General features: G+C 41.7%; 1 protein-coding gene across 1 annotated transcript in view; it reads left to right on the top strand.

Moving 5' to 3' along the window:
- LOC127569020 (cell adhesion molecule DSCAM) overlaps window positions 1-14,041 on the top strand; it is a 530,455-nt gene that overhangs the window by 323,691 nt on the left and 192,723 nt on the right. Inside the window, exons 7-9 of the mRNA XM_052013277.1 lie at window positions 6,404-6,700; window positions 8,303-8,578; window positions 12,568-12,846. Coding sequence (XP_051869237.1) covers window positions 6,404-6,700; window positions 8,303-8,578; window positions 12,568-12,846 — 852 coding nt within the window. The remainder of the gene's footprint in view (window positions 1-6,403; window positions 6,701-8,302; window positions 8,579-12,567; window positions 12,847-14,041) is intronic.

The following is a 14,041-nucleotide window of genomic DNA, read 5'->3' on the forward strand; positions in this document are numbered from 1 at the left end:
CGGTTAATGGCAGGACCCTTAATTGCATTGACGTGCAAAAGGATTTTGGGGTCCAAGTCCATAGCTCACTGAAAGTGGCCACACAAGTAGGTAGGGTGGTAAAGAAAGCATATGGCATGCTTGCCTTCATTGGTCAGGGCATTGAGTATGAGTAAGGAAGTCATGTTGCGGCTATGTAAAACTACGGTTTGGCCGCACTTAGAGTATTGTGTGCAATTCTGGTCGCCTCATTACAGGAAGGATGTGAAGGCTCTGGAAAGGGTGCAGAAAGGGTTTACCAGGGATGCTGCCTGGATTAGAGGGGATGAGTGATAAGGAGAGGCTGGACAAATTTGGGTTGTTTTCTCTGGAGGCTGAGGGGAGACCTGATAGAAGTTACTAAAATTCTATTTAAAATTATGCAAGGGGTAGAAAGGGTGGACAGTCAGAATCTTTTCCCAGGGTAGAAATGTAAAATGCTAGAGGACACTCATTTAAGATGAGATGGGGAAGGTTTAAAGGAGATGTGCAGGGCAAGCTTTTTTTTTACACTGTGAGTGGTAGGTGCCTGGAATGGGCTGTCTGGGGTGGTGGTGGAGACAGATATGATCATGGGGTTTAAGAGGCTGTTAGATATACACGTAAATATGCAGGAAATGGAGCGATATGGATCACGTGCAGGCAGAGGAGACTTAGTTTAATTTGGTGTCGTGTTGGTGCAGACATAGTGGGCCAAAGGTCCTGTTCCTATGCTGTACTGTTCCATATTGTATGACTTTCCTGGACTTAAATTGAGCACCTTCCAGAAAGGAGGGTGCAGACGAATGGAATGCACATGATGAGAGGAAGGAGTGCCAGGTGGAATCAGGATGGGTTGGGAGGGGTGAGGTAGGTAGATGAATGGAAATGTTCACATTACCAGGAATGCTGTCGGTTCACTAAATTAAGCCCTCCTCTCCTTCCCCATAAAGCTCTGGAAATTCCCCCAAGGCTATGCTTGCCGGGCATGCTCCCTGCTAACCATGTTATGCCTTCCCACAATTCCTGGAAGCTCCTTGAGGAATGGTGTCCTGCATTCCATCGGTAGGCTGGATAATTCACACTCCAGCCCCAGTTTGACCAGGTAGTGTCAGGAAGGATGAGAAAAAAAATGCAAGAAGAAGCGAGGCTTGTGGTGTTCCTTTCCCCCAGTAGAACATGTCACTTTGTCATCCAATAATGTCACGTTTAAATCATCTGATGCTAAATGTGCCATGTGCTGATGAAATTGTAGTTTAATCCTGGCAGAGAGGCTATATTTAGCAAATTTAGAGAACGCTAAGGGTACCTCCTGATCTGGTTGCCATGGTGAAAGTCTCATGTGGCATATTGATAATCCATAATGATGTAAAGGAAGGGGTTTTATCACAGAGTGACAGTAGGAAAGATTTCAAAGACACACAAGTCTCACTGGGAAAATAATGTCTTCTTTCATCTCTGAAAAAGGCTATCACAGAAAAAAAAGGTGGCAGAGCATACGGAGTACACTCACTGATTTATCTACTGTGTGTCAATTTTCATTCAACATACAAAGCCTCAAGCTTCCTTTCTTCTGAGGATTGGCCACATTAAGTGAGAAGAAAGTTAACAGTGGGGCTAAACAGCAATGTTTTATGACAACCTACAGAGAGGATTGTGGCACTGAACACATCCTCCACCCTCACTCGATTTCCTCCCTACCCCATAAAAGGCATCTTAGAATGACTGCACTAGCATAACTTTCAACAATTAATTGTTGCTTTTAAGTATCTGGTTCTGACATTAAAATGCTCATACTGTTCCAAGTTACTCTAGCTGATTTAAGATCGGATTTGTTTCATGCATGGTAACTGTGCAAAGTGATGGGTTCATTGATCAGTATGAAATCTCACAGAGAGCTTTCTCCTCCAGATTTTTTTATCATAATATTTAATTTAAATTATTTAACATACAGGCCTTATTTGAAAATCCCACTAGTGAAATGTAAACCATTTTGGAGGCGTAGGATTGAGCCACATGCTGGTTCCACCACTCAGCTGGATCTTTATTGATCTGCATCCTGGCTCTGTTATTTGCCTCTGCTCCACATCACTTGATTCCCTTGCTCAACAAAAATCTTTCTGTTTCATTCTTAAATGTTTCTGTTGACACAAATTCCACAGCCTTTTGAGGGAGAGACTTCCATATTTCCACTATCTTTTGAGTGAAAATTTGCTTCTTGATTTCACTGATAAACACGCCAGCTCTTCTAGAATTTTTGGGAGGGGTTTTTGGGCAGATTTCCCTCCCGAACCTTACTCCACAAGAGATTATATTTGCCCTATATGGGATCACTCAGCCCACATAATCTGAATGATATCTGGAAAATATCACCGGTTGCCTTGTCAATGAGCATCACAGGTTATAAATCATAGTCATAGGGGGACTTGCTTGATCCCAGCTGCTTGTACCTGACAAATGCCTCCTTTCTCCTGACTAGACCCTTGATATCCCTCGTCAACCAAAGTTCCCTAATCTTGCTGGCCTTGTCTTCACTCTAACATAAACATGTTGGCCTTGAACTCTTCCTACCTTAAAGTCTCCCACTTGCCAGACATCCCTTCACATCCAAACAGCCTCTCCCAGTCTCAACTTTTGCGAGTTCCTGTCTAATGCCATTGAACTTAGCCTTCCCCCAAGTTAGGACTTCAACTGGAAGACCTGTCCTATCTTTTTCCATAACTATCTTGAAACTAATAGAATTATAGTCACTGGTTCCAAAGTGCTCCCCCACTGACACATCAAACACTTGCCCGGCCTCATTTCCTAAGAGGTGAACGAGTGTAGCCCCTACTTTAGTATGGCCATCTACTTATTGCTTCAGAAAACTTTCCTGGATGCACTTGACAAATTCTGCCCCATCTAATCCCTTAGCAGTAAGGCAGACCCAGTCAATAGTAGGGAAATTAAAATCATCTACTATTGCAACCCTTTTGCTCCTACACCTATCTGTGATTTCCTTACATATTTGCTCCTCTAATTCCTGCTGACTATTAAGGGGGCTATAATATAATCCCATCAAAGTGATCCTCCCTTTCTAATTTCTAAATTCTAACTATATGTCCTCACTGAACATTTCTCCCAGGGTATCCTCTCTAAGTTCTGCTGTGCTATACAACTGGAGTTGTACAGTACCAAAGCAGGCCCTTCGGCCCAACTGGTCCATGCTGACCAAGATGGCCCATCCAAGCTAGTCCCATTTGCCAGTGTTTGGCCCATAACCTTCTAAATCTTTTCAATCCATGTATCTGTCCAACTGTCTTTTAAAAGTTGTTATTGTACCTGCCTCAACCACTTCCTCTGGCAGCTCATTCCACATAGATACCACCCTTTGTGTAAAAAGTTGCTCCTCAAATTCCTCTTAAATCTTTCCCCTCTCACCTTAAACCTTAAGCCTTTGCCATCTAGTTCTTGATACCCCAATTCTGGGAAAAAGACAAAGTGCATTCCCCCTATCTATGCCTATCTACGATGTTATACACCTCTATAAAATCACCCCTCAGTCCCCTACGCTCTAAGGAACTCCAAGTCTTTGACTCAATGATACGGAAACAGGCCCTTCAACCCACCAAGTCTGCTCTGGGCATTTAGACTTAGACTAATCCTACACTAATCCCATCCACATTCCCAACAGCTGCTCCCAGATTCTACCAACGGGGGCAATTTATAGTGGCTAATTAACCTATCACACTTCATATCTTTGGGATGTGGGAGGAAACCAGAGCAATCACAGAGAGAACGTGCAAACTGCACACTGACAGCACTGGAGATCAGGGTCAAATCCAAGTCGCTGGAGCTGTGAGGCAGCAGCTCCATCAGCTGCACCACTGCGCTGCGTCCTTGCTGGAGAAGCTAAACCAGGCGAGCTGAAAGGAAACATTATACAGATACGCTTTGTCTCTCATCCTGTGTTGATGCTAAAATGAATAGAGGGCAGAGGTGTAAACTAGGGAGTAAGAGGTTTAGAGGGGATATAAGGAAGGATTTTCTTCAGCCAGAAGGTGGTTGAAATTTGGAACGCACTGCCTGAGATGATGGTGCAGGCAGAGACTCTCACAACATAGAAGAAGTATCTGGATGAACACTTGAATCACCGAGGAACAAAAGGTTGTAGATTAAGTGCTGGTAAATGGGATTAGGTACAGATAGGAACTTGATGGTTGGCATGGACAGGGTGGGTTAGAGGGCCAGTTTCTGTGCTGTAAGACTTTATGACTCTATGAACTAGCCGAAAAAATATCTAAAACTGAGGCAAGTAAAGAATTCATGTCAAAACAAAAAAAAACTGAGTTGCTGGAAATTTGACAAAAATCAGAAGATCTGGAAATACTTAGCAGGCCAAGCAGCATCCATGTGAGAGAAACAAGAGAAATTGGTTCAGTTCAATGACCCTTCATCAGAACTGAGAAAAGTTAGTAATGTAACTTAAGTTGGATTTGTAAGGGTCTGAGTGCTTGCTTTACACAGGTTTTCACTTTACCCTTGCTTGAGAATATTGGGATTTGAATTCTCACAGGACACAGAGATCACTACACCACTGTATATGAGTCATCTAGGGGGCAAAGATTTAAGGTAATAAGTGAATGGATCACCTGCCTCTTCCTTTGTGATGTTTACAAGGCTACATGGTCATCAGAAACGTCAGCGAAAGGTTGGATCGTGCTGCTCCCCTGCATACACAATTCCAGTGGTCAGATAAGCCAGTTTCATCTGTTCCATTCAGATGGGACGTGCTCATTGATGACTGGCAGCTGAGCAAACCCCAGCAAGGAGTCAATGCAGGAAGAGAGAAAAGAAAAAAATAATTGAAAGACGAGATGTGAATTGTGCCTTTTTCAGTTCCATCAGATAGAACTTGCCCTATTTTCCCTGTGTGCTCTCGAGGGACTATTTCAATAAGCAGATTAGTGAAGATGAAAGAAAAGTGACAGAAATTTAAATTAAAACAGCGACTTTCTTTAAAGCTCTGAATCAAGTCTTACCAAGGTACTTAGGAATGTACCAGCTAATAATAACACTTGGAAAGCAGCTGTCACCCTCTGCATTTATTCCTAAAATCAACGGAGCTAACATTTGATTCAAGTCCCCTTCTTCATTACTGTCTCTTTATTGATCATTTCCCTCACCATGTGTTTGATAATACTGGAAGCATGGAAATGGCACCTCCAGTAGATATGAGCTGCTGAACTTGAGAGTGCGAAGGAGCTGAGTTATTATGGGTACAGCAAGAAATTAGAAAGGCAAATGGTATATCCGACTCTGATACAAAGCAGATGGAGAATGATGATAAGGAATTCTTGCTGGAATTGTGGAGAGTTTTGTTTAGACCGTTTTTGTCTCCATACCCAAGAAAGGATATACTTTCCTGTATACCTTCATATAGTTAGTTGGGATGAGAGGTTGATTGGCCTATAATCATTTGAGTTTGAAAGAATGAGTAGTGATTTCAATCAAGCATACATGATTGTGGGAGGAACTGGCAGAATGATTGCAGAGAGGCTGTTTCCTCAGGGAAACAGGGGTTTGATCTCAGAATAAGGTGTTGGCAATTTAGGATTGCAATTGGGAGAGATATTTTAATGTGGAGGTTTCTAAATCTTTGGAATTTTCTATCTTGGGCAGTTGTGCATGCTCAGTTGTTGAGTACATTCAAAGCTGAAAATCAAGGGAAAAGCTGCAGATGCTGGAATTCTGAGATAAAACTAGTAAATACTGGAAACACTCAGCAGGTTAGGCAGCATCTGTGAAAAGAGAAACAGAATTAACATATCAGGTTTGGCTTTGACAAAGGTGTTTGGGTGGTCAGAGTATTTAACAAATGTTAAATAGACCAATAGGGAAATACGGTTGGAAAATGGACGATGAACCATGATCTTGCAAATGGTGGAGCAGACTTGAGGGGTCTCCCCTTATTCCTCATTGTTATGTCCTCAATTAATATCAGAGTGGAGCACTTTCCTTCATTTAGAACGTAGAACAGTACAGAACAGGACCAGGCCTGTGATGTCTGTGCCAAGCATGATGCCAAATTAAACTAATCCCTCCTGCCTGCACATGACCTGTATCCCTCCATTCCCTGCATATTCAAGTGTCTATCTCAAAGACTGTTGAACACCACTATCATATCTGCTCCTTGTTGTCAGGCTCAATGGCAGCATTTTCATTCTCACATGCAGCCAATGGAAAGGTAAGTCAAGTGGGGCCTTACCATCACATTTATATCTGGTGGTACAATTGTCCAGTGGCATAATCAGTATGTTACCACAACCCGTCTATGGAGAGCGACAAAGTGTAGTGCTTCGACCGAGCAGATCACAACTTTTGGAATAATCTCAAAGGACTGATTTTTTTTCCGTTCTGCTTCCAGATGGAACACCCAAGGTGATCTCATCCTTCAGTGAAAAGGTTGTGAATCCCAACGAGCCTATTTCGTTGATGTGCAACGTGAAAGGAACGCCCTCGCCGACCATCACCTGGACCCTGGATGACGATGTAATCTCAAGAGACGGAAGCCACCGCTTCAGCCAGTACATCACAAAGGAGGGCAACATGATCAGCCACCTCAATGTCACCAACACTCAGGTCCGGGATGGCGGAGTCTATCGGTGTGCGGCCAATAACTCTGCTGGAGTCGCCATGTATCAGGCTCGAATAAACGTAAGAGGTGCTTGTCAAATTAGCTCCTCAGAACACATAGTTCATTTCATTAGGATTGTGTATTCCATGCATTATTAAGTTCTGTTTCTGAATTTTAAAATGGTCCTTTTTTCGTTGATGTTTATTTTACAGATAAATTGACTTGCTTGCTACTTCCATTTTTTTTCTCCTTCCACTCTCTCTTGTTGCCTGGGTTATTTATCCTGTTGCTGTGGTTATGAATTCGTTAATTTTTAGTTCATCAGAGGATTGATTTTTTGTCACCATGCAAGCTCTTGCTTTTCGTAGGTCCCATTCGCATGATATCACAGTGTGTTAATTATCGGCCTTATAATTGGTTCGAAGGATGCTCTTGGCACATATCTCCTCCTCCGTGCCCACTGTTCTATAATTTTCTTGGTCACATGGCTTTCAATCAAACCATGTATACTTCTGCTGGTGCTTTGGACTTCCCTGGTGTAACATCAATTGGATCTCATGACTTTGTTTCACTCTTCCAGCCAACTAAATTCCATGTAGGCAACACATTAATTAGCCAAAAGTGAAACCATTCATCTAACATTCCTATTTCTCTTTTGCATTGCTATGATTTTTGAATCTGATTAATTTATTTTGTTTTGTGATGGCATAATGACACTGCTTCTGCCTCCAAAGTTCTGAACAATTTACTGTCCACAAAGACCAGAACTTACAGCTGCTTCATGTAAACAGAAGCACCACTGCATGATAGACAACTATTTCTGAGCATCCAGGGCAGGAGCTTAAAGGTGAATTTGTAGTGGAAATGACCTGTTACCAAAAAGAAAACCGACGAGGCTTCCTGGGCTGACATAAAATTGTAATTCAGTGCCATTTTGAATTTTGGTTGCTTTGTGTTTGTCATTTAAAATGGCCACCATCAAGTCTGGCTGTCATTGGACAGATGTGAGAGAGCACTCTACTGATATAACAACGGAGCACATCTTTGAGAATGACAAAATGTTGTTGCATCCATAATGTGCACAGTCCTCTTGTGGGAAAGGAAGGGAGATACCAATGCCGGTTCCTCTCAAGTACTCCCTCCAGGTCAAAGAGTGATACAAGAGTATTGCAGTCATTGGTCATTTTTGTATATTAGATAGCTTCTCTACTTGCTGTCATTGATTGTACAAAAGCTCTGATCTTCAGCCAATCATTGTGGAAAGCATGGTTCGAACAATATAGCACCGGATACGTGGAGCCGAGTCCTTTCAGGTAAATATGAAAGGGAACTGGTGCATTGATAAGTAAAATCTGATCTCTAAACGAGTCTGTAGATGCAGGCTGGTATGCTCTCTGTGTGGTGAGAATTAAAGAGGCAAGTAGATAATATTTCCATATCGATCCCATTGCATTCTCATTGGGCTCTTTTTCTACAATGTAGCTTTTTCAGCAAAAGTGTTGAAAATTTACCTTTAACAGATTCAAGGAAGTACGGGCTTGTCATTCTTACAATATTGTAATTAAACCAGTGCAGCTTGAACAATGTTATTATATTAATGTTATTACTGTAACATTTCTTTAAGATTCCATTCTCTCTTTTACAGTTTCCATTGTTCCTATTTTTTTGTTTAATTTTTTTTTCTGGTAGGACCTGCCAGTATCCGCTCAATGAAAAATATCACGGCCATAGCAGGTCGTGACACCTACATTCACTGCCGGGTGATCGGTTACCCCTACTATTCAATCAAGTGGTACAAGAACTCCAACCTCCTACCCTTCAATCACCGCCAGGTGGCATTCGGAAACAATGGAACCCTAAAGCTCTCCGATGTCCAGAAGGACACAGATGAGGGGGAATACATCTGCAATGTCCTTGTCCAGCCACAGCTGTCCACCAGCCAAAGTGTTCATGTAGCTGTCAAAGGTAGGTTGGGGCAGGGTCAAAGTACCATGTGGGACGAGATTCACGCTGATGGTACCACAGTGACACATTCTGTTAGGTAATGAGGCAGTGGAGCTACTGGGTTATCAAATGTTGTGGGACCTACAGATTTAACTGGATGGTTTTGCTGTTGTCAGAGACTGAGATTTAATCAGGAGGCATGGGATGGATGACATGCAAATGGACCATTGGAGACATGGCAGCCATAGGAAGAAAACTGAGGTGTTTTAGATCTGCCAACACTCCACAATGGCTGTAAAACTTTGGAGGTTAATCAGACCATCCAACAGGAAACTAAATGTTGATTAACCTGAGGATTATATTTAAACCCCTTGGTGAACACAAGTAGCAGAAAGTTTGCACTTCAGTATATTGTTCCAACATGGCTGTCTATTCATACCCATACTGCCTGTGATTGCATATTGTTTATCCCACGATCCATCCTTTCCATTTAATCAAAATTTTTAGGAACACTTAAGCCATCATTTCATTTTGATAAAGCCATATCTTTTTCTGTTGGCACATTTACCGTCAATGATTTTTTGCATTGTCCTCTCTTTATCTTTCTGTACTCTAAATCACCCTCCTCCTTCCTTCACCAAGAGTTGGTCCACCCTGTTCAATAACCTATCAGTTCTTTGCAGCATTTGAAAGTGAAGAACCCAGTGACTCCTTCAAACTTTCTGCTCTCCAAACAATCGTAATCTTGCTCTTAATGATTCACTCCCAGATTTGATTTGTTTTCATTCTTTCAGCCCTACTAATTTTCTGCACAATGGATTTTCCCTCCTGACCTTTGTTTCTCAGTTACAAATAAACTTGAAACCCTCTAGCTACTCCCTTGTGGTCATTCCAAAATATGTTTCCTATAGTCCCCATCGTGCTCCTTCTTCACCCATCACACACACCCTTCCTTAAGCAGCATGGAAAGCAGATCCTGTCTTTTTCATTGTTCTCATAGATGAGCACAAGTATACTCTTATATCTCACCACAGCACCTTCACAAAGTACTGCAAGAACTCTACATACAAACATGCACACACCAGAGGTAGGAGCTAGAAAGAACCTTTCTCAAAGAAAACAGTTGAATGGGCATCAACCATAAGAACATAAGAAACAGGAGCAACCTTTCTCTTGAGCCTACTCTGCTATTCAATAGAATTAGAGCTGATCCAATCTTTGACTCAGAGCATGTCTGCATCCTTCCTATACCTCTTGACTTCCAGCTCAAATATCTATCAGTCTCCACCTTGAATACGTTCAATACCTCCACAGTTCTCTGGGTTGTAAAATCCCAATGATTCACTAATCCCTGAGGGAAAAAATTGCTTTTCATGTTCATCTTAAAAGCACAATCCCTTTTTCTGAAATGATGCTCCTAGTTCTAGATAGCCCCCAGTCGGGGAAATGTTCTCTCAGCATCCACCCTGTCAATCCTCCTCACAATCTTGTATATTTCCCTCAGGTCACCCCCATTCCTCTATACTCAACCTACTCAACCATTCTTCATATGCCAACCCCTTCACCTCAGGAAGCAACCTACTGAACTTTCTCTGCATCACCTCCAATGCATGTATATCCTTCCTCAAATATGGAGACCAAACGACATATGCGGTCACACCAGCACACTGTGTAGTTGCATCAAAATCTCTCTACTTTTGTACTTCTTACCCCTTCGAATAAAGTCCAATATTCTATTTTCCTTCCTAATTACCTGCTGCACCTGCATGACAATCCTTTCATTTTATGTCCTAGGATCCCCAGGTCCCGTTGTACCAGAACATTTTGTCGTCTCACTCCATTTAAATAATCATTTTCTTTTTTCATTGTTGCCTCCAAACTGGATAACATCATACATTCCCACATTAGATTCCATCTGCCAACTTCTTATCCTGTCAGTTAACCTGTCTATATCCCTTTGCATGCTTTTTATGTCCATCGTCACAACTTGCTAATGCACATATCACAAGCAAATTTGGCAAGGATTCACGTTGTCCCTTAATCTGAATCAGTAATATAGATTGTAAGCAGTTGAGCCCTCAGCACTGCTTCCTGTGGCACCCCGTTTATCCCCACTCTCTGTTTTCCCTTAGTTGGCCAATTGCCATCCATGCCAATATATTAGCCACAGCCCTGTGCTCTCTTGTCCAGTGACCATTTATGTGGCACCCCAATGAATTCCTTCTGGAAATCCATGAGGAAGCACAGCCAAGATTTACCATAAGAATGGGTGTGATGATCTAAACTGTTTTTCTTCAAGGTTTTTCTCAACAGCCAAAAAGAATAAATTTTCAATTTTCAAATTACGCGTTCCTTCACTAAATAATAGCAATAATAATTTTGACACTGCATCATTGCATCCTCTGTTGTTGAGAACTGAGTTGAATAATTTACCCAGATATATTATCTTGATGGCACAAAATCTATTTAATAGTTAACATACCTTGGTAAAGTATTCATCTCAATTCTCAACAGCAGAGTATGCATTGGTACCGTGACCTCAGACCTCATTGCTTTGCTACTTGACTTTATTTCTAAGCTAATTTGAATCAGAAGGATACTTTACCAAAGTCTCTGGATGAATCTGAATGCTGCAGATGCAGTTCCAAGCTGGTGACCATTATGGCAGGACAGTGGCAGGGTTTTAAGTGATGCTTTGGCTTCAGCAACTTCAATCTATTGTAACTCCCATTTCCACTCTCCACACCTAAAGCCCACTCAGTAAGTAACCTAATGGAGAGGACAGAGGAAAATTACAAGAATAATGCTAGGAATGAAGAGCTCCAGTTATGTGGAAGGACTGGAGAACTAGGGTTGTTCTCCCTAGGTCAAAAGAAATTATGGGGAGATTTAAAAGAGGTGTTCAAAATTATGAAGGAACTTGAAAACTAAATTCCTTCCATTAGCAGGAGGTTTGATAACCAAAGGACAAAGATGTAAAAATACAATCAAAAGAACAAGGGTCGGGTAGGAGAGTATATTTTATGCAGCAAGTTGTTATGATCTGGAATATGCAGTGTGTAAGAGCAGTGGAAGCAGATTCAATGATAATTATTAAAAGGAAATCTGAAATATGCTTGAAAAAGAAACGTCCTAAGGGCTAAGAGGAAAGGGAAGGGTAGTAGGACTAACTGGAGAGCTCTTTCAAAGAGCCAATGAGCACAATGAGCAGAATTATTTCTTTCTGCCCCATGTGATTCTATAATTCAAGTGCATGGAGTATCACCCTCAGCTGGTAGTTATATAGTTGTCATTGTGCTGTATTTTCCCACTGAAAGTCACTAACTTGTATGACGTTTGTAGCCAGAGTACAATCGGTGACATGACTATGTAGACCATAGAGCCCTACTGATGCAGGGTATTGATCCTAAACATTAGCAATTCCTTTCCCCTCACAGATGCTGCTTGACCCGCTGAGCTCCTCCAGCAGTTTGTTTTTTGCTCCACTTTCCAGCATCTGTTGTTGGAAACTACTCAGCAATTTAAAATCATTTTGACTGATTGTGCCAATTAAAGGAAAATTGTAATAGTCGTGCATCAATTACTGAGTGTTTTTAGGGGCTTCACTTTATACACTATATTGTTATGTATTTCTGTTCTCACCAACACCCCATAACCACAGGACCATTAAGCAGAGGGACAGGTAACCTACTCAGTGAGCTACTTTGTAAGCTCCATAACCAGTCACTGATGCACCTGAGCCTTGCTGACTCTCCTGCTGACACTGTTTTTGTTTCTCTGATATCTGTTGATTGTCTCTCCAATGACATCCAGGGTATAACTAGAAATTGGTCTTAGAGATGCGAACCAGGGTCCTATTTCTTTGTATGTGCTGCTCAGCAAATTTTGTTGGTCATAGGATTGGTTGAGCAATGTTGAATCTGATAAGGAATAACTTCCTTCAGAAAAGAAAATATTATAATGTTGGTCATGGTTATTTGGATAGTTCACTAACTAATTTCTCTTGTCAGTCCCGCCTTATATTCAGCCCTTCGAATTTCCGAGATTCTCCATTGGACAGCGTGTCTTTGTTCCTTGTGTGGTCATCTCCGGTGACCTACCAATCAGAATCACTTGGCAAAAAGATGGCCGTCCCATCCCTGCGAGCCTGGGAGTTACCATTGACAAAATCGACTTCACCAGCTCTCTGAGGATCTCCAACCTCTCTCTGATGCACAATGGGAACTACACATGCATCGCCAGCAACGATGCAGCAGCAGTGGAGCACCGGAGTGAGCTGATCGTCAGAGGTAACGTGCAATACTGCAGCTCTGATACAGGCTGATTTCCAATGTGCATTGAGTCGCAGGAGGGTGGTTGGCAATCCAACTGCAGAATCTATTCAAAGGCCTGTTTTGTGAGAACACCTGCAATAAATCAGCTCACACTGATTTAGTCCAGATTAACAAGATTAACATTATACAGTGCAGAAATCAACCTTCTGCTGATGTTATGAATGTTAGGAGAGCCAGGCTACTGTAGAGCAAGTTATGATGAGGAGCTGATAGTGTCAGTCAAATTAATGCCAACATGGTTATCCTCAGAGATGGAAACCCAAGCTTGTTTGCCCTCTGAGGAACATCACAGATTGTGTACAAACATTTATTTCCACATCTTCAGTAATTTCCAAACATGTCAGATTTTTCAGCTTCATCACAGATCTCAGATTAAGGAGAAAGGTAGAGATGGAAAAAGATAAAAAGACCAATTTCATGCTCCATGAAGTTCAAACAGAACAAGCTGGCGAACAAGTGCAGATGAAATTGATGTTAACAAGGTTATGAGGACCAGAATTCAGGATTGTAAGCATCTCTACAGTGGATGCTGAAACTGCAGAGTTATTTCCATCACATCCCATCTCACAATTTTCTAGTCCAAATATTTGGAAGAAAAATTCAACTTTAGGTACTAAGGTTAACTACATGCAAGTGTATTGGTTCTAGATATACTCACCTCTGCACCACCACTCGCATTGTAGTCAACGGAAAGGAATGTGATGGAGATGGGTACAATTGATAGCCAGCATTCTCACAGTGTTTGGTGCTGACATTGATAGGTTAATTCCTCCAGCTTCCTATTCTTTGCTGTTGGACAGAATTTTCTGACTTACACTAGCTCTCCGTTAAGCAACATCTTGATTTTAAAACTCTCATACTCTTGAACGTTCCCATCTGAGGTCCCTTCTTGTCTTGTAATCCTTCAGGATATTTGCTCAGCTCTAATTCTACCGTCAAAGCCATCCCTAATTTTCATCACTCCAACAGTGACAACTATGGGTCCCAAGCTCTGGAATTCCCTTCCTAAATCTCTTCACTTCTCTTATCATTTTGATGGTCTTCTCTGATTTTTCCCTAAGCTCTTTTGTCTCTGCAAAGCTCCTTGTGTGATTTCATTATGTTAAGGATACAGTAAGCTGTTATGAGTGTAGACCCAAGTGACCATAAG

This window comes from Pristis pectinata, chromosome 4, assembly GCF_009764475.1.
Source record: "Pristis pectinata isolate sPriPec2 chromosome 4, sPriPec2.1.pri, whole genome shotgun sequence".
Lineage (NCBI taxonomy): Eukaryota > Metazoa > Chordata > Chondrichthyes > Rhinopristiformes > Pristidae > Pristis > Pristis pectinata.